The sequence below is a fragment of the Phacochoerus africanus genome, chromosome 8 (genome assembly GCF_016906955.1).
Source record: "Phacochoerus africanus isolate WHEZ1 chromosome 8, ROS_Pafr_v1, whole genome shotgun sequence".
In the NCBI taxonomy this organism is placed as follows: Eukaryota; Metazoa; Chordata; class Mammalia; order Artiodactyla; family Suidae; genus Phacochoerus; species Phacochoerus africanus.
Window position 1 is genome coordinate 51,995,164 of NC_062551.1, and position 24,908 is coordinate 52,020,071.

At 54.2% G+C, this 24,908-nt stretch overlaps 1 protein-coding gene across 5 annotated transcripts; it reads left to right on the forward strand.

The window, feature by feature from the left end:
* The first annotated feature begins 11,585 nt into the window (after positions 1-11,585).
* Positions 11,586-24,838, forward strand: GIPR (gastric inhibitory polypeptide receptor). Of its 5 annotated transcripts, none has more exons than XM_047789763.1 (13): positions 11,586-11,653; positions 12,616-12,747; positions 13,042-13,141; positions 13,621-13,728; positions 14,221-14,324; positions 15,735-15,838; positions 16,021-16,165; positions 17,664-17,823; positions 18,034-18,094; positions 18,697-18,766; positions 18,886-18,974; positions 19,066-19,204; positions 21,249-23,155. In XM_047789763.1, the coding sequence occupies exons 2-13, from the start codon at positions 12,673-12,675 to the stop codon at positions 21,588-21,590; spliced, it is 1,497 nt and encodes a 498-aa protein (XP_047645719.1). In that variant the 5' UTR covers positions 11,586-11,653; positions 12,616-12,672; the 3' UTR covers positions 21,591-23,155. The 5 variants fall into 5 exon arrangements, with proteins under 5 accessions (XP_047645719.1, XP_047645722.1, XP_047645721.1 ...); XM_047789764.1 differs by lacking the exon at positions 11,586-11,653 and having other exon boundaries at positions 12,312-12,747; positions 21,249-21,290; positions 21,384-23,155; XM_047789767.1 differs by lacking the exon at positions 11,586-11,653 and having other exon boundaries at positions 12,312-12,747; positions 21,218-21,290; positions 21,384-21,524.
* Positions 24,839-24,908: the final 70 nt, after the last annotated feature.

The window sequence follows — 24,908 nt, forward strand, 5'->3', positions numbered from 1 at the left end:
CCCCCAAACGGAGCTTTCACCCTGTTTCCCTTCCTTATTTTCCCTAATTTATTTAGCTTCTGTACCCCACGCCCCTGATTCCAGGCCTGGGGTGTAGCCAAATAACTCCTCCTCCATCTCCCGCCGCCTAGCGCCCCCCACCCCCCGCACATTTTCCCGAAGTGGGAGGAGCAGAGGACCAGGGTGGTCCCCACCTCCACCCTCCCTCCCAGACCACGCATACCCAGACTCATTGCTGGCAGTAACTGAGGAAGACCTGGCTCCGAGTTGATGGGAAGTAAAGGTGGTAGCATTAACGGGAACAGGGCATGGAGGTAGCACCTGCCATCCCGCGTCCGTAGGCCGCCCCGCCCTGCCGCTGGGCTCTGCAGTGCAGCCGTCTGTCCCTCCCCCTCACCCCGCGGCCCAATCGTCTGCCCGGCCCTGCCTGCCCTGCCCCCCACACAGTGCCTCTCTGGTCCCGTGCCTGGACCTGCATTAGAAGGTGGGGGCCTCTGGGGGTCCGAGGGAGAGAGCCAGACATCAGGACTTGGAACTTATAAGAGGAGTAATCTCAGGGTACTGTTGCGAAAAAGGAAACTGAATCCGAGGTTAGGGGAGTGCGTAGAGACTCCCCAGAGGTCACACAGCCACGAGGTGACGTGCAGGAGGGTACAATCACGTCGATGTGCCAAGACCCCTCTTAGCTACTATTAATAATACTACCCCAAAGTGAGATCTGATATAGGGAGCTTACATGTGGCAGGCGCTCTTCTTGCAAAACATTTAACGCCTTACCTGGCTCTTCTATGTGCTCAGTAAATCTGGAATATAATTAACTGCTACTATGGTACCCAGTTTTACCCATTTTAAGAGGAGAGAAGTTGGAAGGGGACTGAGGCCCAGAGAGATGAAGTTACTGGTGCATGGACACACAGCCTTTCAGCAGTAGAACATGTACCTGACCCAGGCTTAGGCACCTGTTAGCCTGCCCATGAGAGGGCAGAGGAGGACAAAATGAGCATTCCGGTCCTCTGCTAACTCCAGTGGTCCCTGACACTGGGGTGCGTACCCAGGGGAATAAGCCGGCAAATGCAAGACAGCTCTTCTCAGGGACCCCCTGAGTGAAATAGAGAAGTTTTCTCCTTGGCCCTTCAGCACCCATCCAGAGAGCCAGCCGCATTCTGAGGCCTTGGCCTGCCCACCCCCCACCCACACTGACTCAGGTCCTCAGCTCCCTCCTGACCATTCCCGGCCCTTTTGCCCAGAATCCGGCCCCCACTTCCCACTTCTCCTCCCGTCCCTCCTCCCCTCTGCCTCCAGCTCCCCTCACATGGGCCTGACACCCACAGTGGCCCTTCTTGCATCACACCCATTTGTTAGGGAGAAGGGGTGAGTCCTAATGGGTGGGATGGGCGGGGCCTGAGGATTTGGGGGCTATAGCAGAGGCAAAGTCCTCTGGTCATCCTTCCTGGTCCCACACCCAGCCCACAAGCCAACACTAAATGCCACTCTCCCCCTAATGTGTCCCTCTGCCAGGGAGAAGGGGGAGGGTCCCAGAGCAATGAGAGGGGATAGGGAGGGCAGAGTTCCAGACCTTCAGGCCTCTCCTCCTTCAACCCCAGTCTCCCGGAGGTTCTGCCCCTTCTCCCAGTTCAGCCACCTCCGAAAAAGGGGAGGGCCAAAGAGCGTGGAGGACAGGGATCAGGGCTTTGGGGATCAGGGACTTTGCTCTGGGGTCAGGGTCCTGCTGGGGAGAAAGGAGAATCTTCAGCAAGCGGCAAGGATGGGGACTTCGAAGAAGGTTGGGGCAAGAGGCGATAGGTCGAGCCCTGGGCGGGGCCAGGGTTGGAACTGAGGAGGGGTCTCACCGTTGCAGTACTGAAGCAGCGAGGATGTGTCGTAAAGGCCGCAGAAGGCCGGGCCGCGCTCCGCCATCGCCCCGCCACAGCCACTGCCGGCCCCCCCGGCCCCAGCTCGGGCCCGGTCTTCCCCCCCAGGCCCTGCCTCCCGTTGCCATAGCAACGCCCTTCGTTCCAGCATCCCGGGCTTTGCCCGCCCGGCGGCATCAGGCGGCCGGCGCCGGGCCTGGCACCGGGGTCATCCCCCAGGATGCCCAGAAAGGGGGGGTCGGGACACCTCCTGCCAGGCCCCCCAACACAATCCTCAGGCCGGGATTGGTTGAGCTGAGATCCCCCTCGGTACTGTCTGGTCCCGCCCACAACAGGCGCGTATTCTCTCTAGACCCCTTCCTCGCCTGTTCAGGACCAATGAGAACCTGTCGCGCAGGCCCCTCAGCCAATAGGGATGCAGAAGGATTGGAAGGGGCAGGGCCTTCTCTGCTTTTCAGCCTGAAGCGTAGCCCCTGGCTTTTAGAGGAAGCTAAGGTGGGAGAAGACACTTCCATATTTGCCCAAACCTCCCTCATCTTTTTCTGGATTTTCGAAAAATCCCCCTTGCAAGACGAGAGCCCGACCCTAAAGCCTCAAATCCACCTAGATATCCACTAGCTCCGCCCTGGAACTCTTATTCTAGCCTATTTCTTAGAGCTCTTGTTTATTCTATCTGTACCCGCCCCCGGGGTGCTAAGCTCCACCCCCAGAATCCCGCGGGGAGCTAAAGTTCCATTCCCGCCCCCAGAGCCTTTGGCACCGCCCCCTAAGCATCTCAGGAGGATGGTACTTAGTCCAGCAGCCTAGACACGGCCTCCGGATAGAATTGGCTCGACCCCTGGAGTTTAGATCCCTCCCCCCAAGTCTCTTAGTCCCTCCTTAACCTTTCCTTCCACTTCTTTATCCGCAGCCCCAGACCCTTAGCTCCTCCCTTACAGCCCTCATCTTCCACAACCTTATTATCCAGTCCGAGTTTTGACGCAGGCACAGCTGTGATTCCTGGCCGGCTGGCGGTGTCAGTCGGAGCTGTCTCGGAAGCTGGAGGAAGAGGGGAGGGTACAAAACCTGACAATGGATTTAAAGAATACTGGACCACCTTCCCCAAGTCCCCACTGAAGCTCAGCCCCTAGAAGTGACCCAGACCGTGCTTTATAGTCAGGGGAAATGAGCCCAAAGCGGAAAAGACTTGCCTTTGACACAGGCAGACCTTGGAAGCCCAGGGCTTTGAAACCAGATTGACCTGGGTTTGAATCCTGACTCTACCACTTTCTGGTTGTGACCCTGATCCTGTTTCCACATCCGGAAAGTGTGAGGTCATATCGTTTAACAATGTTTACTGGGAGTTCCCGTTGTGGCTCAGCAGGTTAAGAACCAGGCTAGTATCCATCAAGATGCAGGTTCAATCCCTGGCCTCGCTCAGTGGGGGCATTGCCACATGCTGTGGTGTAGGTCACAGATGTGGCTCATACCTGACCTTGCTGTGGCTGTGGCATAGGCCTGCGGCCATGGCTCCCATTGGACCCCCTAGCTGGGAACTTCCATGAGCCTCAGGTGCAACCCTAAAAAGACAAAAAAAAAAAGTTTAATGAGTGCCTCGTATGTGCCAAACTCTGTTCTAGGTCTTGGAGTGTCAGTAGCAAGTCAGCCCCAGAGTTTTCTCTCATGGACCTTGCAGTTGGTGCAGATGGTAAACCAAAACAGACAAAACAAATAACACCAGCTAACACTTACGGAGTACTGCTATGTGCCAAGCGCTCAGTTGTCTTCACCACAAGCCCTATTTTCATCACCATTCTACAGATGAAGAAATAGGCACGGAGCCAGTAAGATAATTTCAGCCCTTGGCATTACAGAGATAAGGCGAGTGATACGGTGAAAGATGAGAGGATGAGGCAATTTAGGGAGACCGGGGTCACTGAGGAAGTGACATTTGAGCTGAGAAGAGAGTGACAAGCATGAAAGAGTCACACATGGACGGGAGGTGGGAGGTAGCTTTTCAGGCAGAGGTAAGAGTAAGTGCAAAGGTCCGGAGGCAGCTGTGAGTTTGGCATATTCCTGGGGCAACAAGAACAACAGTGAGGATGGAGCTGCGGAGGAAGAGGAGAGCAGGAGATAGATGACGTCAGGGAGGTAAGAGGACCTCCAGGGCTGTGGGAAGATGTTGGCCATTTGTCACTGTATCCTCCATGAGCCCCACGGAGGCCACAGGTGTAAATCGCACATGAGTACAGCACCTGGCACACAGTAGGCACACAGAAATGATAGCAGCCCCTATGCATTTCCCAGGGCACACCTACTATGTAAGATCAATAATGGGTTCCAAGCGATGACTAAATTAGATGTGGGCCACTATCATGCTCTGATCACAGGTAATTTTGTTACTGATAGAAACAAAGCAAGAGAGGTCTCTCAGAAAACTAAATATTGAACTACCATAAGATCCAGCAGTCCCACTCCTGGGTATAAATGGACGAAACTTTCATTCGAAAAGATACATGCAGGAGTTCCTGTCATGGCGCAGCGGAAATGAATCCGACTAGGATCCATGAAGTTTCTGGTTCGATCCCTGGCTTCGCTCAGTGGGTTAAGGATCTGGCGTTGCCATGAGCTATGGTGTTGGTCGCAGATGTGGCTTGCATCTGGTTTTGCTTTGGCTGTGACTGTGGCTGTGGTGAAGGCTGGCAGCTGTAGCTCCAATTTGACCCCTAGCCTGGGAACTTCCATATGCTGTGGGTGCACCCCCCCCCAAAAAAAAAGAAAAAAAGAAAAAAAGAAAAAAAAAGATATGTGCACCTCTATGTTCATTGCAGTACTATTCACAGTAGCCAAGATGTGGAAACAACCTAAATGTCCATCAGCAGAGGAATGGATTAAGAAGATGTGGTACATATACACAATGGAATACTACTCAGCCATAAAAAGAACAACATAACACCATTTGCAGCAACATGGATGCAACTACAGATTCTCATACTAAGTGAAGTAAGTCAGAAGGAGAAAGAAAAGGCGTTCCCGTTGTAGCTCAGTGGTAACAAACCCAACTAGGATCCATGAGGACATAGTTCAATCCCAGGCCTTGGCCTCCAGCGTTGCCATGAGCTATGGTGTAGCTGGCAGACGAGGCTCGGATCCTGCATTGTTGTGGCTGTGGTGTAGGTCAGAGGCTACAGCTCCAATTAGATCCCTAGCCTGGGAACTTCCATATGCTGCAGGTGTGGCCCTAAAAAAAAAAGAGAGAGAGAAAAAAAAAATACCGTATGATATTGCTTATATGTGGAATCTAAAATATGGCATAGATGAACCTATCTACAGAACAGAGACTCACAATCATGGAGAACAGACTTGTGGTTGCCAAGAGGAAGGGGGCAGGTGTAGCATGGATTGGCAGCTTGGGGTTAGTAGATACAAACTATTGCATTTATTTATTTATTTATTTATTTATTATTTATTTATTTATTTATTGTCTTTTTATTGATGGCCGCACCCACGGCATATGGAGGCTCCTAGGCTAGGGGTCAAATGAGGGCCACAGCCACAGCAACAAGGGATCTGAGCCATGTCTGCAAGCTCCACCACAGCTCATGGCAATGCCACCAGATCCTTAACCCACTAAGCGAGGCCAGGGAGCAAACCCACATCCTCATGGACGCTAGTCGGGTTCCATAAGTGCTGAACCACGACGGGAAATCCCTGGAGCTAGTTTTATTATGAGTGATTTCATGGTAAAGGCCAGGTCACCAGAATGGGGAGGGGGCAGGGCTCACAGTCAGGCTTTGTCTTTTCTTTCTGTCTCTCAGTTTCCTTCTCTCCTAGGTCTCCTCCTGCTTTTCTCTCTCATCTCTGTCTCTGTCTTTCTTTATGTATCTGGTGTGGAAACTGGGTCCTTGATGCGTCACTTAAGAGCTCTGTCATCTTGAGCAAGTTACTTCCACTTTCTTTCTTTCTTTTTTTGTGTTATTTTAGCGCCGCACCTGCAGCATATGGAGGTTCTCAGGCTAGAGCCACAGCTGCCAGCCTACAGCACAGCCACAGCAACGCCAGATCTGAACTGTGTCTGCGACCTGCACTACAGCTCATGGCAATGCTGGATCCTTAACCCACTGAAGCGAGGCCAGGGATCGAACCCACATCCTCATAGATCCTAGCTGGGTTCGTTAACCGCTGAGCCACAAAGAGAACTCCTACTGCCCCTTTCTGAGTCTCAGTTTCTTCATCTGCAAAGCGGAGATGAAAATGCCTCTGCCACAGGTGTGTTACGAGGATCAAGTGAGAGAAATACATATAAAATGCCCAATATATGGTACCTATTAGTATTATTAACTAGTAGTAACTATTGGTGGGAATGTAAATTGGTGCAGCCACTATGGAGAACAATATGGAGGTCCCTTAAAAAACTAAAAATAAAGTTATCAGATGATCCAGCAATCCCACTCCTGGGCATATATCCAGAGAAAACTCTAATTTTAAAAGAAACATGTGGAGATCCTGTTGTGGCTCAGGGAGTCAAGAATCGACAGAGTGTCCATGAGGATGTGGGTTCGATCCCTGGTCTTGCTCAGTGGGTTAAGGATCCGGCGTCGCCATGAGCTGTGGTGTAGGTCGCAGACATCATTATTTGTGGAGTAAACTTGGAGATAGGATTGGAAGAGCCTAGCTCAAAAATTGGGTGATGGGGGAAAAAATATAATTGTAATGTATACATGTAAGGATAACCTAACCCCCTTGCTGTACAGTGGGGAAAAAAAAAAAAATTGGGTGGGAGTATTTGAGGTTGAGAAAAGTGCTGGAACTAAGGTTAGCTGGAGAGCTCAGCAAAGGCCTGGAAGGCGGTGGAGAGGAGGCTAGCTTTCTCTTGAGGGCACAGGGGAGCCATGGCAGGTTTCGAGCAGGCGAGGGACAGGGGCAGGTTCGTGCTTTAGCAGGAGCACTCTCACTACCTGGCTGCCCTGGAGCAGTTGAAGGGCGGATAGAAGGGAGAGGGGGCACGACTAGGGGAGCAGAATGGGGAGAGAATGGTCCCGGAGCAGAGCGGAGAAGCCAGATTCTAAAACACCAGGAGGCGGGGTTCCGGTTGTGGCTCAAGGAAACGACTAGTATCCATGAGGATGCGGGTAGGATCCCTGGCCTCCTTGCTCAGAGGGTTAAGGATCCGGCGTTACCCTGAGCTGTGGTGTAGGTCGATCGACCCCTAGCCTGGGAACTTCCATATGCCGCAGGTGCAGCCCTAAAAAGAGAAAACCAAACAAAACACAGGAGGTAAATGCCTAGGGCGACCTGCCTGCCTTGATGCTGGTAAAGGTGCTTCAGGGCTCGCCCACCACCACTAGGGGGCAGCAAGGGGCTCCAGGTTTGAGCTTCTAAGCGGCTCCTCCCAGGGCGGGGAGCTTTGCAGCTAGATTTGGAGGACCGGGTGAGTGTGGAGCTGTCTGTGGGGCTCCAGCTGAGAGCCCCTCTGTTCTCCTGTCCCCCATCCTGGCCTCCTAGTCCCCTGCAGCCCCCACCCCACCAGCAAGAGATTATGTCAACACAGCCCCGCTGCTGCTTCTGTCCAGGACAATATTTGCGCTCAGGATCTGGGACGGTTGCTATGGAGATGTGCTGGGGGGGTAGGGAAGGAGGGGGAGAGACGGGTCGGAGGAGCACCCCCCTCCAGGAAGAGAGCGAGGGGAGCCAGGCCTCATCTCTGCCTGATGGTGCCTTTGAGAGAGTTTATCCCACCCCATCTTTCTGCCTTCCGTGTCTCTGTCTCTGCACAATCTCTTCATCTCTATCTCTGCTTCTGTCTCTGGATACCTGTCTCTGGGTCTCTGTCGCTCAGATCTTGTCTCTCCGGGTCGCTTTCTCTGTCCTCTCGCCTCACCATCTTTGTGTCCCCATCTCTGTGTTTAGCCACGTCTCTACCTACCTTTCTCTGGGTCTCATGTCTCTTTGTCTCTCTCTTGGATCCTGTTTTATTTTCTTTCTTTTTTTTTTTTTTTTTTTTTTTGCTTTTTAGGGCCACTCCCGCGGCCTAAGGAGGCTCCCAGGCTAGGGGTCCAGTCGGAGCTACAGCCGCGGGCCTCCACCACAGCCACAGCAAGCGGGATCCGAGACGCATCTGTGAGCTACATCACAGCTCTTGGCAACGCCAGATCTTTGACCCACTGAATGAGGCCAGAGATAGTAACTGTAACCTCATGGTTCCTAGTCGGATTCGTTTCTGCTGCGCCACAGTGGGAACTCCTGGATCCCATTTTTTTTGTGTGTGTAGGTCTCTCTAAGCCCCTGTCTCTGGATCTGTCTCTGGGTTCCTGTCTTTCTCTGGTTCATATCTGTGTGTGTGTGTGTGTGTGTGTGTGTGTGTGTGTGTGTGTGTAGCGCTGTCTCCTGGTGTTTCACTGGATCCTGTGTCCCTATGTCCCAGGCTCCTAGTTTCATCTACTTTCGCTCTAACTCTCTGTCTATCTCTCTGCCTCTCTCTGGATGCCCATGCATCCAGATGTGTGTCTCTCAGTCTCTGTATTGCCATCTCTGACACTCTCTGGATCTCTTTCTCCATGTGTGTGTGTGTGTGTGTGTGTCTGTCTCTCTGTCTGTCTGCCTTTCAGGCCTTGTCGACACAGTCCCGAATCTCAGGGGGCCATCTCAGCCAAGCCTTTCTGGCCTCAGTCCCTGTGGGCCCCTCCTCTCCCCATCTCTCTCTGCCTCATTTCTCCTGCACCATCTGCCAGCACTCCAGGCCCCTGCCTGCTCCCTGCAGGCTCTTCTCGGCTGGGCAGCCCCATAGGGGGAGGCACAGGCCCCCTACTTCCTTCCCATCGCTGCATCCTGAGGTGGGGGGGGGCACTGCCTGGTCATGGCTGGGGTGGAGGGAACAGCAGTCTGGAGATCTGGGGCCCCGGGGACATGAGAGAGGGAAGCAGCCAGAAGCCCTGAGAGGAGACAGGAAAAGAAGGACAAGGAAGAAGAAAGCTTCAAATCAGGCACAAAGAGACGGAGGAGGGTGGAGCGAGCAGGAGTGAGCAAGAGAAATGAGGTGGGGGCGGAAGGAAACCTGGAGGGAAGAGAGGAGAAAAGACGGTCCAGCCAACAAGAGAGGAAGACAAGCCAACAGAATGTGGGCTTGGAGAGAAGGAGAAAGGAGGGATTTGGACCAAAAGGAGAGAAGGTGGCATGGAGAAAGATGGATGACAGAGAGGCCAGAGGGCAAAGGGAGCGGGCCCAGCTTCTTCTCCGCTTGCCCTTTCCAGAAGCCCTAAGCATGGGCACTGTAGGGTGGCGACTTCTGTGGCCCCACTGCCCCCTCCCCAGACCCCAGGGGAACTATAAAAGCTCCCGGGCGGCCTGAGATGGGCAGGGGGCCAGTCAGAGACCCAGGTGGCCCCCTCCTGTCCTCCATGTGCACCCCTGGTTCTCTGTTCTGCCCTGTGTCCTCCTGGAAACAATGATGAGGGTACCAGGGGCAGGGGGGGTGTCTCTGAACCCCAGCGGGCTGCTCAGCTCCAGGCTCCAGCCTCATTATCGCTTCCCAGGGCCCCACATTTCGGGCTCTCTCGCCCTCCAGTCCACCCATCTCCATCCTCAACATATCCATCTCTCGATTCGTATCTGTTCTCTCTCTATATTACTTTCCTCTCTTTCTTTCTTCCTTTCTTTCTTCCTTCCTTCCTTCCTTCCTTCCTTCCTTCCTTCCTTCCTTCCTTCCTTCCTTCCTTTCTTTCTTTCTTTCTTTCTTTCTTTCTTTCTTTCTTTCTTTCTTTCTTTCTTTCTTTCTTTGTCTTTTTAGGGCCACACCTGTGACATATGGAAGTTCTCAGGCTAGGGGTTGAATTGGAGCTACAGCTGCCAGCCTCTGCCACAGCCACAGCAACAGGGGATCCAAGCCGCCTCTGTGACTTGCACCACAGCTCACAGCAACGCCGGATCCTTAACCCACTCATCGAGGACAGGGATCAAACCCAGATCCTCGTGGATACTAGTCAGGTTCTTAACCCTCTAAGCCACACTGGGAACTCCCCTTTCAGTTTCTTTCTCTCTGTCCAGCTTTCCGCTCTCTTGGTTGCTCTCCTCTCTGCCTCTTCCTGTCTCTGGTCTTTCTGCATCCTTAATTTCTCTTCCTGTCTCTCTCACCATCTCAGTTTCTCTGCCTCCCCTTCCCATCCTGTCTCTCTCCTCCCCCTTTCTGCCTCCTCCACCTTCCCATCTCTAGTGAGTGACCCCCAGACCCTCTTGGAGCCAAGGAGAGACTCCCACCCAGCACCAGCCTCTTCCCGAGGTGCCTGGCCATCTCAGCCCCCTCTCCTCTCCACTCTGTGACCCGAGCCTTTTCCAGGACCCAGAGGGCGCCAGGAATGTAGGGCAGAGAGCAGGGAGGCCAGCTGGAGGTCAGGAAGCCAGGACCCCCCCACACCCGCCCCATCCTCAGCCTGGTCTCCTTCCTTCCTCTCCTGCTGGATCTCACGCCACCCTCACGCCCTGCCCTCCTGGGGCCATCGGGCCTCAGTTTCTCCTCTGCGAAATGGGCAGACCTGCCTCTGTCCCATTTATCTTACAGCTCCCAGGAGAGCGTGTGCTCATGAGCATTACTGGTATGATTAATGAGCTGGAATTGGCAGTTTGCATTGATGGGGGAAGAGAGGACGGAGAGCCGGGCTCTAAGCCAGAGGGTCTCCATATTTCAGGGCAAAGGAAGAGACTGGAAATGGAGCATGTGAGGAGGTGTGTGATTCAGTGGTGATTGGAACAAGGAGATGGCATGAGGCTGTGGGTTTGTGTGTGCTTGTGGGATGCTGGTGTGTGAGCCTGGGCACAACTGTGTGTCTGTGTGTGACTGTATGTGACTTGTGAGTGCAGGTTGTAATGGAGTGTTGTGTGTCTGGGTAACCTTAGCACTGGGTGGGACTGAGGGTGACAGGTGTGACCAAATGACACTGGGAATACGTGAGAGTGTGTGCCTTAGGGACCTCTGGGAACATGTATTGTTGGGATGTGCCTGTGGGCTCTGAAGGGGATTATGTGACCTGTGTGAGGTGATGTATGATCGTGTAAACGGGTGTGTAGTTGTGTAACGTTGTGTGTGATCCTCAGACCACGTCGTTAAAGGATGGTGAGGAACCGTATAACTGTGGGCCTTTATTTCATCAACAATCATTCTCTGAACCTCTGCTCTATGCCCAAACCTGTGCTGAGTGACGCTGGGTGACCAAGATGCCCTGTCCTCATGCAACACACAGACCAGTGGAGGGGGAGATGGTGTTTGTGATGTGACCTACCGATGGTGTGAACGTGTGTGATTGACACAATAGGATGCCGGGCCTGTGTGAGTGGCTTTGTCACTGTGGGTGACCATCAAGCTGGGAGCGACGGTGCATTGTAGGACTGCGAATGGACGGGAGGAAGTGAGGAACCGTGTGTGAGCCCTCTCTGTGGCTCAGCGTGTGGGACAGTGTGTGACAGTGTGTGTGTGACGGTGGCTCCGAGTGCGGGAGCTGGGATAATGCGAGAGGCTGTGCACTCTGGGGGGTGGGGGGTATGTGCTCAGGGCGATGACTCTGTGACTGCCCCCCCCCCCGCCCCCCCGCGAGACCCTGAGAGGCTGTGAAACTCACAAGCGCCGAGCACCCAGTCCTGGGCTTCTGCCCAGAGCTCCCCCTCCCGTTCCCCGGCCCGCCCTGGCCCCGCCCCCTCCCACCACCCCAGGCTGTCACCTCTTCCAGAGCCCTGGCGAGGAAGTGGAGGCAGCGGAGGCGGCAGCAGAGGCAGCAGCGTCAGAAGCAAGGGGTCCAGAGGAGGGCTGGGGACAGGTGAGGGCGCCCCTCATTCCGGCCCGTTTTCCCTGCCCCAGGTCCCCCTCAAGTCTTGAGCCCCTCTTTCTCCATTTCTTAGCCTGTGCCTTTGTCTCCCTCTGAGCCCACAGGCTGTCGCTTGGTATCTCTGTCTCCGTGTCTCCCTGTTTAGCCTCTAGACAGCTCCGTATCTCTGTCCCTTTCCCCTATTCTGTGTCTCTCTCCGTGTCACTATCTCCTCTTTACCTCCTAGCCCAATTTTTTGTCTCCATATTTCTCTGCCCTTTGGTCTCTGTCTCTTGCTGTGTGTCTCATTTTGTCTGTCTCTGCGTCTCTAGTCTCTGTATGTCTGTCTCATGCATCTGTCACTCTTTCTGGGGCTCCATCTGAGATCCTCCCTGCTTCCCCCTTTCCCTGCATGGTACCCCGTGTAGGGTGTTGGGTGTCGGACCGATTTCCAGGCATCTGGGCTCCTGCAGACCTAAACCCCAGGTCTGACGCTTCTCTAGTCCCAAAGGAGAGGGTTGCCCCGTCCACTCTGGGTTTTATCCACGGTGGGGAAAGTTCAATAAGGTCTGGTTCCTATCTGAGATTTGAACGTCCTTTGGACGGGAGAGTGGGAACTCCGAGAGTCATTTTAAGCTCTATTTCTTCTTCTCCAAGGCTGTATCCAGGTTCCCTGGAGTCACCAGGTCTAGACTCCGGGTGACACTGGCGCTTCCGCCCAGCCCAGCTCTAAGGCAACCGCACCCTCAGCAAACATCCCCCTTCCACCTTCGCGGCCCTGGCAACGGCCAGGGGCGGGCCGGGGAGTCTCCACCCACTCCTCACGGCTACCTCCTCCCCCCACCCCGCCCCCAAATCCTACTCGTGGTGGCAGGAGGCTGCCTCCGAATCCGAGTATGTGAATCCCTGAGTGGGGTGGCGCTGGGGCTGGGGCCGAGGGCAGAGGCTCCTGACTTAGTCCTCGGACCCCCTAGACCGGGCCGCCCCTGCGTGACCGGACTCTTCGTCCCCCATGCCCCGCCACCCTCACGATGCGGAACTGTCCACCCCGGCGGCTGCTGCTGCTGCTGCTCTTGCTGTGCGGGCCGCTGCTCCGGAGGGCGGAGGTGAGAACCGGAGGAGCCCAGGAGTTCAAGGCTCGGAGGGATGTCTGGGGACGGCCTTAAATCTTACCCCACTCGCAAGTCCCCCACGGTCCCCCACAGCAACTTGCCTGGCGGTTTCTAGGCACCACTCAAGACTTAGAAGAGGTTTCTATGCTACCTGAGACTCCTGAGCAAAACAGGACGGCCCCTCCAAGTCCCTCTAGGGTGTTTCTGGCCGTAAAATAACCGGCTGCCCGGGAGCAGGGGGCGGGGCGGGGCGGGGCGGGGGTGCTCCTCTCTTCTCTCCTTTTGTAGGCAGGCTCGGAGGGGCAGACGGCGGGAGAGCTGTACCAGCGCTGGGAACGGTACCGCAGGGAGTGCCAGGAGACACTGCAGGCCGCAGATCCCCCACCAGGTGTGACAGGGCTGGAGGACTAGGGGCAAGGGAAGGGCTGGGGCTGAGCGGGGTGGGCCTGAGGAGAGCCCGGGACTAACGTGCGTGCGGGGCGCCAAAGACCAGTCTAGGGTAGATGTGGGCTGCGTGGGAGGGGCCTGAGAAGAAGCTTGAAAGCAGAAGGGTCTTGGGCGGGGCCCACACTAGGTGGGTGGGACCAAAAGTGGGACCGCGAAGGGGGCGGAGTTTGGGGTGGAACCGAGGAAGGGCTTCCCAAAGTGGAAAGCATCTGCGGCGGGAACTTGCTTGGTGGGAGGAGCCCGGAGTAGGGCTGGGAAGATGGGCGGAGCTTTGGGGTCTGGTGGGAGGAGCTTTGACCGAGCAGAGACCAGACCACTTCAGGGGGGCACCGCTAGGGCAGGGCTTGTGGGTGGAAGGAGAAACAATGGGCACAAGGTACAGTAGGTCCACCGGATCTCTGCGCCCCACGCCTACCCCAGGTCTCGCCTGTAACGGGTCCTTCGATATGTACGTCTGCTGGGACTACACTGCACCCAACGCCACTGCCCGCGCGTCCTGCCCCTGGTACCTGCCCTGGCACCGCCACGGTGAGCTGCCGCCTGGACCCCAGGCCCTCCCCTGACACAAACAGCTACCTCCTAAGCCTGACAGCTCTCCTGCTCCTCTTGCTCTGGCGGGGTTTCTCCTTTTGTCCGTCCACACCCCCCGCTGGATCACCACATAATGCCCCCTTCTCTGGCTCTGTATCTCTGAGAACCACCGGGGTCTTCTCTCATTTTCGTGAGTCTGTCTCTGCCCATCGTGGTCTTCCTTGCCTAACTAGCTGCATGACCTAGGGTAGTTCATTTAATTTCTTTATGCCTCAGTTTCCTCATTTGTAAAATGACATTTGATAGTACCAAGTTCATAGGCTTGTTATAAATATTAATTAATACGTGTAAAATGCTACGTAAGGTTTTATCATCATCATCCTCACTTTGGCTGTCTCTGTCTGCCTTTGCTTCACAGTTTGTCTTTCCGTCTCCATCTCTGTCTTCTCTTTCTCTGTGTTTCTGATCCCCTCCCTTGTTTCCCCACAGTGGCTTCAGGCTTTGTCCTCCGCCATTGTGGCAGTGACGGCCAGTGGGGACCTTGGCGAGACCATTCTCAGTGTGAGGACCCAGAGAAGAATGGGGCTTTTCAGGTAAGAAGAGATGAGGGATGGGAGTTCCGGCTGTGGCGCAAGGGGATCGGCGGCGTCTTGGGAGCGCTGGGTCGCAGGTTCGATCCCTGGCACAGTGGGTTAAGGATCTGGTGTTGCAGCTTACATTGCGACTGCAGCTCGGATCTGATCCCTGGCCCGGGAACTCCATATGCCACGGGGCAGCCAAAAAAAGGCGAAGGATTCAGGGTAGGATGTCCAGGCAAGACAGTAGCCTCAGACAGAGCATAAAGTCCCTTGTACTGTTCAGAACTCTGGGTCCCTGGAGATAGAAACTCAACTGCTTGAAGGAGCAAGAAAAAGGAAAGTATTGGCTTTTGTGATCGAAAACTATAAGGCTACAGCTTTAGGCACAGCTGGACCTAGGTGCTAAAATGAAGGGTCTGGGAGTGTCCCTTACCATATTTTTGCCTCTTTTTTTTCCCCCCCTCTATGATGGTCCCCTCTCTTCTATGGGATGGAAAAGGGGGTCCTCATTTGTACTAGGCTCACATTCCACCAACCAAGCAATACTGTGGGAAAACTGCACTTGATTCTCAATAGCTCCAACTTATTGTCCCGGGACTGACTGTCGTTGTCCTGGTTTGGGTCATATACCTGCCCTGGACTAATCACTGTGCATGTGTGTGTGGGTTTTTTTTTTTAAGGTTTTAATTTTTTCTATTATAGTTGATTTACAATGTTCTGTCAGTTTCTGCTGTTCAACAAAGTGAGCCAGTCATACATATATATTTTTTATTAAAAAATTTTATTGGGGTAGAGTTGATTTTGTGTATGTATGTTTGTATGTGTGTGCGTGTGTGTGTGTCTTTTGTATTTTTAGGGCCAAATCCGCAGCATATAGAGGTTCCCAGGCTAGGGGTCCAGTCAGAGATACAGCTGCCAGCCTATGCCACAGCCACAGCTACGCTAGATCCGAGCCGCGTCTGTGACCTACACCACAGCTCACGGCAATGCCAGGTCCTTAACTCATTGAGGGAGACCAGGGATCAAACCCGAAACCTCATGGTTCCTAGTCGGATTCGTTAACCACTGCGCCACAATGGGAACTCCCCATGTGTGTGTGTTTTGATTGGCTGATCACGTGCCCTGCCTTGGAGATGAGGGGTGGCATTCTCCACTCAAACAAGGGTAGGTGGATCCCCAAGAGAAAATTGGGATTTGGGATAGGAAGAAAGAGCTGATATCTATTTCTTTTCTTTTTTTCTTTTTTTGGTCTCACCCATGGCATACTTCCGGGCCAGGAATCAAAACCCAGCCACCGCAGTGATAACACCAGATCCTTAACCACTAGGCCACCAGGGAGCTCCCAAGAGCAAATATCTTTCCAGCTCCTTTGTGCGCCCAGGGGAAGACCTGAGCTCTATTCCCGTGTCCTCCCCCCAACCCCAGGACCAAAGGCTGATCTTGGAGCGGCTGCAGGTTGTGTACACCGTGGGCTACTCCCTGTCCCTTGCCACGCTGCTGCTCGCCTTGCTCATCTTAAGTTTCTTCAGGTGGGACCCCCCCCCCCCAGCCCTGAGTGGAGGCAGCAGAGCTGCAGATGGGCTGTCAGGCTCCACAGGCAGCCAGCCTCCAATGGTGGTTCTGTGGGAAGGGCCGGGAGGTGGTTTAAGGGGCTCTATGTGGCCAAGGACACGTCTCCAGGGGTCCCCAGACGACCTCCCCCATCCCCCAGGCGGCTGCGCTGCACTCGCAACTACATCCACATCAACCTGTTCACATCTTTCATGCTGCGGGCAGCAGCCATCCTCACCCGAGACCGGCTGCTTCCTCCCCCTGGCCCCTACTCTGGGGATGGGGCCCCTGTCCTGTGGAACCAGGTGAGTGTCGTCTCTCTCCTCCTCAGAGTGGGGTTCTGCCTCCTCTTAATCCATGTACTACCTCCTACTCTATCAGCAGTTCCCGTCTCCTGGCCCTTGCAAGGCAACAGGAGAGGGACCATCCCAACTTGATCTCCTCCATCACTGAACTCTCCCACCTCGTCATCTCTCTCTCCATCTCTTTTTAAAAAATTAGAGTTGATTTACAATGTTCAGTCAACGTCTGCTGGACAGCAAAGTGACCCAGTTATACATACATATACATTCTTTTTCTCGCATTCATAGTCTATCACAAGTGATTAGATATAATTAATTCCCTGTGCTATAAACAGCAAGATCTCATTGCCTATCCACTCCAAATGCGATAGTCTCATCTAGTAACCCCAAACACCCAGTCCATCCCACCCCCTCCCCCTTGGCAACCACAAGTCTGTTCTCTATGTCCATGAGTTTGTTTCTTTTCTGCAGAACGGTTCATTTGTGCCATACATTAGATTCCAGACACAAGCGATATCATGTGGTATTTGTCTTTCTCTTTCTGACTTTCTTCACTTAGTACGAGAATCTCTAGTTCCATCCATGTTGCTGCAAATGGCATGATTTTTTTTTTTAATGGCTGAGTGGTATTCTACACATCATTTCTGCGGTTGGAATTTTCCATTCCCTTTCTTTCGGTATCTCACCCATCATTTGGACTTTCTCACCAGTGAGAGAGACCCTTGCCAGAGGAGGAGAGATGATAGGATGGGAGAAACTAACTGGTGAGGGGATTTCGTAGATGTCAATTTGTTCCTGGGAGACAAGGTGGGAGAAACTAAAATCTAAGGGCAGAGGCGAGAAAAACTATCTATTGGGTAGCAAGTTGGGCCATACCAATTGTTAAAAATCCAACGGGTGAGAAAGTCCCTATGCTGGTAGTAGATCAGAGAAAACTTCTGAGAGGTGGAGCAGTTGAGTTTATTTCTCAGAAGGAGAGGGGGTGGGAGAGGCCCTATTTGGGGAGATCTAGGGGGAACTCTGACAGCAAGATGTAAAAGTAAGATGCCAATTGTGTTTTTGTTTTGGGCCTTTTTAGGGCTGCACCTGCCAGCATATTGAGGTTTCCAGGCTAGGGGTCGAATCGGAGCTGCAGCAGCTGGCATACACCACAGCCACAGCAACGCCAAATCCCGAGCGGTGTCTGCGACCTACACCACAGCTCACAGCAATGCCAGATCTTTAACCCACTGAGTGAGGCCAGGGATCAAACCCACGTCCTCATGATTGCTAGTCGGGTTCGTTACCGCTGAGCCACGATGGGAACTCCAGATACCAGTTGTTAAAAAGAGGTTAGAGTGAGCGAGTTCACACAAGGAAAGGGGATGGGGGAGAGAAACCAACTCTGTATCATCCTTTGGTGACAGGGAGTGGGAGGAGGGTATTTGATGTCAAGTGACGACAGGAGATGGGGGTGGAGGGGGTCCTGACTGCCCCCTCCCCTTGCCTGGCCACCCTCTAGGCTCTAGCTGCCTGCCGCACGGCCCAGATCGTGACCCAGTACTGCGTGGGCGCCAACTACACGTGGCTGCTGGTGGAGGGGATCTACCTTCATAGCCTCCTGGTGCTCGTGGGAGGCTCGGAGGAGGGCCACTTCCGCTGCTACATGCTCCTCGGCTGGGGTGAGCCCCAACCCTGCCCCCTGCCCAGTCCGGCGCGCCTCCCCTCGCCCAGCCTCCCTGCTGCTCTCCCCCGGGGGTTCTCCTCCCCTCTCTAGGCTTCTGCCTCCCCTTCCCGGCGGGGATTCCGCGGGTCTTGGGCCTGGCTGGGGGGCCGTGCGCGCGCTCTGACAGCTGCGGCGGGGTGGGGGGCGGGGATTGGGGTCTGCACAGGGGCCCCCGCGCTTTTCGTCATTCCTTGGGTGATCGTCAGGTACCTGTACGAGGACACGCAGTGAGTCGTGGGACCTGGGGCGGGGCTTGGGAGGTGGGCGGGGCTTTGAGGGGCGTGGGCGGGGCGTGATGGAAATTTGGGGCGGTTCTAATTGCCCCTAGGGCCCCGGGTGGGGTCTAAAGGAAGGATGTCGCTTAGAAAGTTGTGTTCGAGGGAGTTCCCGTCATGGCACAGTGGTTAACGAATCCGACTAGGAACCATGAGGTTGCGGGTTCGGTCCCTGCCCTTGCTCAGTGGGTTAACGATCCGGCGTTGCCATGAGCTGTGGTGTAGGTTGCAGACGCGGCTCGGATCCCGCGTTGCTGTGGCTCTGGCGTAGGCCGGTGGCTACAGCTCCGATTCAACCCCTAACCTGGGAACCTCCATATGCCGCGGGAGCGGCCCAAGAAATAGCAGCAACAACAACAACAACAACAACAACAAAAAAAGAAAGTTGTGTTCGAGAAGTAAGGTCAGGGGAGGGGCGGGTACTGGGCCTAAATCATAGCAGGAGGGGCTTTAAGGAAATGTGGGTGTGGTTTTAAGGAAGGTGGGCGGGGCCTGGGGAGCTTGATCCCTCGAGCCTATGACTTTCTGTCTTAGCTCTACTCCCCCTCCTCCAGGTGCTGGGAGCGGAATGATATCAAGGCCATTTGGTGGATCATAAGAACCCCTATCCTCCTAACCATCTTGGTACGGACGGCCCCACCTCCTCCAGGCTGGTCTCAGGGATTTCCCACCCTGGGAAGCAGGGAGCTATGCTTTGTTTTCCAAGACAGTATGGGGCTGGTTGAGTCTTTCTCTCCCCACAGATTAATTTTCTCATCTTCATCCGCATCCTTGGCATCCTCCTGTCAAAGCTGAGGACTCGACAGATGCGCTGCCCAGATTACCGGCTGAGGTGAAGGAGGGCGGTGGGGATGGAGGGGAAAGTGGCTGTGTGCAAGATGGGGACCTGGGGCTGTGGGACCACTGCTACCCTCTACCCCCAGGCTGGCTCGCTCCACGCTGACACTGGTGCCTCTGCTGGGCGTCCACGAGGTGGTGTTTGCTCCTGTGACTGAGGAACAGGCCCGGGGTGCCCTGCGCTTGGCCAAGCTCGCCTTTGAGATCTTCCTCAGCTCTTTCCAGGTGCCTAAGCGGGGTGCAGGCTCTACACCCTTTGACATGGGGTCCTCCTAACCAGAGGGGCAGAGGGCTACAATCACCCTGGCGCAGGAGCCGCTGCAGCCACAGAATGGGGCGTGAAGATGGGATTTTGTTTATTTATTCTACACAAAGTACTGAGCTAGCTACACTCCGGGCTGGGGAAGTGGCAGGGAGAAGAAGGAGACCAGGCAGCCCCAGAGGTGGTGCCTCCTGGTTCAGATCAAGGGCTTCGGGCCAAATTTAGGTTCTAGCACATCCCAGCTCTGTGGCCTTCACCTCGGGGCAGGAGCAAGGGTGAGGCAGGTGAAGTGCCTCAACTGCAAAAGGGAAGGAGATGCTTGTTCAGCTTTGCACTTGCTTGCCCTATCCTAGTCCCCACCCTGATTTACCTTGTTGGGCCTCAGTTTTCTCATCTCTAAAGTGGGGACAATACTAGTCTCTCTCCATAAGGCCGCTCATTCAAAAAATTCAGGAAAAATTTATTGAACACTTACTATGTATGAAGTCTTCTAGGCTTACTGCAGTAATACGGCCAAGAACCAAATAGTCCCTACCCTCTACTGGGAGAGGTAAATGCTAAAGATGCTACTATGTAAGTAAAATATACAGAATATCAGATGGTGAGATGTGCCTAGAGGCGGGGGGGGGGGGAGTTCCGCTGTGGCAAAAGGGGATCTGCAGCGTCTCTGCAGTACTGGGACATGGGTTTGGTCCCTGGCCCCACACATTTGTTTAAGGATTCTGCATTGCTGCAGTTTCAGTGTAGGTCGCCACTGCCGCTGGGATCTGATCCTTAGTCTAGGAATTCCATATGCCACGTGGCGGCCAGAAAAGAAAATAAATCAATAAATAAAAGAAAACTGAAGTGAGGAGCAGGCAAAGAAGGATGAAGTTACAGACAGGGTTAGGGAAGGCCTCTCTGAAAAGACACTGGAGCGGAGACCCAAAGAAGAGGAGGGAACAAGGCAAGAAGGTATTTGGGGAAATGTTCCAGGAAGAGAAACACCAAGTGCAAGATCCCTGGGGCAGAAGATGGTACCTGTCACCTGTCATGATGGAGAAAGTCCAGCACGCCTGATGCAGGACAGTCAGCAAGAGCAAGGTGGGGGTAGGACAGAGGTGAGGTACCTGGGCAGGTCCTTGGACCAATTGAAGACTTAAGCTCTCTCTCTGAATGAATTTTTTTTTTTTTGGTCTTTTTAGGGCTGCACCTGAGGCATATGGAAGTTCCCAGGCTAGGGGTCAAATTGGAGATGTAGCTGCTGGCCTACACCGCAGCTCACAGCAATGCCAGATCCTTAACCCACTGAGTGAGGCCAGGGATGGAACACACATCTTCATGGATACTAGTTGGGTTCATTACCTCTGAGCCACAGTGGGAACTCCTTTCCCTCCGAATGAGGTGGGAGCCAAGGAGCAGAGGGACATAATCAGACTTAAACCGGACTGTGGAAAGTGATAATAAGTAACATCTTAATAATTACACAGGAAATAATTGTTTCATATTAATGTGTGGATTACTTAATTATAAACCTATTTTATATTTATTTAAATTTATATGTAAAATTTAAAAAACAATTTTTTATTAAAGTTTATTAATAATGTATATTATGTAGAAAGTTATGATGAGAAACAGAAAAAGGCTTAACTATGTCCCATGCACCAGAGCGTCTTACATATTAATAATACCTCACTTCTCACAACGACCACTGTATTATTCCTCCATTTTCCAGATGAAGAAACTGAGGCACAGGGGTTAAGCAGCTTGCCCAAGTGGGGAAGCGGTTATTACATCCAAGCAGCCTACTTTTGGGGTCACCTGTTCTTAGCCTCCATCCCCAAGTGCTTAGAAAATTGACCAGGGCCAAGGGCGGAGTCGGGAGCCAGGGAGAAAGTGTCGGCAATAGCCTAAGACCAGAGTGGCAGCAGGAGAGGTGGTCTGGGGCCTAGAAAGGGTCCGAAGTCATTAAGAGGTGTTTATAACCCCGCCCCCAGCCCCGATTTAATCCTGCGCCTCGTCTGGCAGGGCTTCCTGGTCAGCGTCCTCTACTGCTTCATCAACAAGGAGGTAGGGAGAGCCTCGGCCTGCCGCCCGCGCCCTCTGGCGGCCGCGCAGGGAACGGCGCGCCCGGCGCCGCCTCTGAGCGCAGTCCCATTGCAGGTGCAGTCTGAGATCCGCCGGGGCTGGCACCGCTGCCACCTGCGCCACAGCCTGGACGAGGAGCCGCGCCAGCCCCGGGAGCGCGCCTTCCAGACCCTGCGCTCGGGCTCCGGCCACGGCCAGGTCCCCGCGGGCCGCGCTCCGTGCTCAAGGACCCTTCCAGGTCCCGGGGATGAGGCCAGCCATGTCTTGGAAAGTTACTGTTAGGCGGCAGGATTCTTGTGTCTATTCAGTTAGCACGTATTTATTGAGCGCCTGCTGTGTACCAGGCCTGGTGAAAAGGGCGCTGGGGAAACGGGTGGTGATGGGGTGAAAGGAAACAGAAGACAAGGTCCCTGTTGTTTTAGGATCACAACTGAGTGGCAGGAACAGACCTGAGGCCGACTCATCAAGCTATATATACATGGTGGAAGAGCTTATCAAGAATCCTTAGAAGGGGGCCTAAGGTGGTCTTGGGGCATCTCTGAGGAAGTTACATTTAGGCCATGCCTGAAAGAGGTGCGAGACAGCTTTGGGAAGACTTGGCGGACAAGATTCTAGGCAGAAGGAAGAGCATCTGCAAGGGCCCTGGGCAGCCAAGAACTTGGCTGTGTCTGAGGAACAGAAAGGTGACCTGGGTGGCTCCGGCACGGGGAGGAGTCAGAGCCAAGGGATGGGGAAAGAGAAGTGGGTGGGGCTAAAGAGTTGGGATTTTTATTCCAGATGCGCTGAAGATTCTCAGGAACATCTAATGGGAGCGGGCTGGTGTTTTAAAACAGGTCCTGGTGGGAGAACAGACTATTAGGGGCAAGGGTGGTGGCTGGGAGCCCAGTGAGGAGGCTGATGCAGGTGGGAGGTGATGGTGGCCAGAGCAGGGTGGCAGTCACCTTGGGTGTGAAAAATGGCTTGATTATGGAACGATTTCAAAGGCCAGACTGGAAGCCTTTGTCAGTGGATCGCATGAGGAAAGGGTAACAAGGAGAGAAGTCAGCCTTGGTTTGGGATTAAGAGGAAAGAGATGGGGAGATCAGGCGCAGGGTGGGGAGAACCGAGGGTGCTCTTCGGACATGGTAAGCTGGGAAGGGTCTGGAGCTTGCGGGCAGGTTAGAGATAGAAATGCCAGTGGCACTGGGGTCCGGAGCACAGGCTTGTGTGTGTAGACAGAATCACGGGCAACTAAAGGGCAGGCTTCGGAGCAGAAATTACATCCACAGAGGCCAGGACCATCGCGAGCTGGAGCGTGTGGACACACATCTGCACCCTTCTGGGTGGCCCCTGGCAATGGGAGTTAGGGAGGCGCCTAGACCACCTGCATATATAACAAGGCCCTCACCTCAAACCCCTCCCCTACACAGACACGCACTTGGATTCAGTTTGCACCTGGGGACTGTCCGTTGTTTTCCATGGGGTCCCCTGTTCCAGGGACAGACCCGGCCCATAGCCGCTGAGCTCAGAGTCCTTTCAGGCGTGTGGCTCTGCTGGGCCCCTCTCGTGGGTTCTGGGAAGGTGGGGGCCCTTGTAAATAAAGCATGAGACACAGATGTGCTTTCTGTGGGGGAGGGAGAACCTCCTTGGCCAGGCCATCAAGATGATGGAGGTGGCCATGTGCCTGTGGTGGCCTTGCGCCCTCTGGAGAGCAGTGCCGCTCTTAAGCCACGCGTTGCCAAGATCATGGGCGCCGAGCAGCCACCGTCCTCCCCGCCTAAGGGAAGCCCCCCAGGAATGTCCGTGTGAACTCCTGATATTTAAACCACGTGCAATGTGTACAATTAAAAGTGTGTGTGTGCCAAACATTTTCTGACAGCTGCTTCTCTGCGAAAGGTGAGGTTGGGATAAGAAACGAAGCTGCGGGAATCAGCCTGGTTCAAATCTTAGTTTGGCTACTAATTAGCTGTGTGATGTGGAGAAAATTCCCAACTTCTCTGTGCCTCAGTTTCACTTCTGGAAAACAGGAACCTACATCCTAGGGTTGCCTGGGATTTCAGAGTTACTCCCAGGACACAGTGCCTGGGGAAGGGAGCCAGCACGCATGGCCAGAGCCCCTCGTGCTTTTCCTGCTAGCTCAACCTCTGCTTTCTCTTTTTTTTCTCTTTCGGCTGCACCAGCGGCATATGAAGTTCCTGGGCCAGGGATCAACTTGGATCCAGCGCGACGACAGTGGATCTTTAACCCACGGTGCTGGGCCAAGGATCAAACCTGCATCCCTGCTGCCACAGCGACACCGACAATCCCATTGCACCACAGCGGGAACTCCGCGACCTCTGCTTTCATGTTCCCTCAATGAGGGTAAAGGGGGTTAGAAACCACTGGGGCAGTGGGGCAGCTAAGGCAGTGAGGAAGTTCAGACATGCTAAGTAGGGTGTTCTCAGCTGGAATCTTTGCTGTCAGCCTGCAAGGCAGGGAACTATTCCTATTTCCTGGGGCCATGAGGCAGGGATTCAAACCCAGGACTGTGACTCCAGGGCTTATGTTCTTCCAGCTCCTGCACAAGACTCCAATCCCCAGGGGGAAGTTTCTGCCTCGGCACCACCGGCCACTTTACAGATTGGGATGTTATGACTCCATCGTGCGACGACTGTCAAGACTGCTCACGAGGCCTGGCTCCCTGGGTTTGAACTTGGCTCCACTGTTTCCTAAGTAATTCTGGGCAAATCGCTTACCCTCTCTGGGCCTCAGTTGTCTCATCTGTAAAACGGGATGGCTCTACCCCTCACATGGCTGTTCCAATTAGATGTGAACCACTCAGTAGACATGTGCCTTGAGAACCTGACAGCCACAGCCCTGGGTGCGTCAGGCTCTCCCTCTTCTGCTGCAGGGTCCTCAGCTCTGTCGCTAATGGGCTCATGGGGTAACTCTGGCTGTGCCTTCCACAGCTCAGCGTGTCAGGCATTTGTTTGATCCCTTGATCTGCACTCGGCTGGTGCTTGGCCCCATCTGGAGACAGAGAAGAACATGGGGTGGGGGTGGGAGAGCATGATGTGTGCACATCAGAGCAAGACAGGGATTTTACTTAATCCCCCCACAATAGGCACGGCCCCCTTTCCCACCTCTACCTCCCTACATCTGCCAGAGAATTTCTCTCAAGGGTAATTAAGCTGCAGTTTGAGGGCAGCAGAATTCAGGGGTTCGGCCACAGTCTCAGGAGCAGGGTGGGTCTCCATCACAGCATCACCGCTCCTGGCTGGACAGCCCTGGCCAGGTGCCATCCCCTCTCTGAGCCTCAGTCCCAGCCTCTGGAGCTGGAGGTGACAAACCACAGTGCCTGCTCAGAGCCCGGAGCCCTTACAGCTCAGCAGGTGTCAGCCTGGGGTACTGACCGCTTTAACCATGCAGCTCCCCTCCTGTCAGGCGGGCAGGCTGGGGCTCTTCTGGGCACAGCGGTGTCTACAACATTGCAGCACAGAGCTGGGCACAGAGGAGACACTTGGGGGATCGTCTGACTGAAGAAAAGAAGAAAAACAAAAAAGACTGAAAGAAATTTAGAGTGAAACCAACTTACTGAAAGAGAAGTGGGGAGAAGGGAGACAGAGAAAACGATGAGTAGCT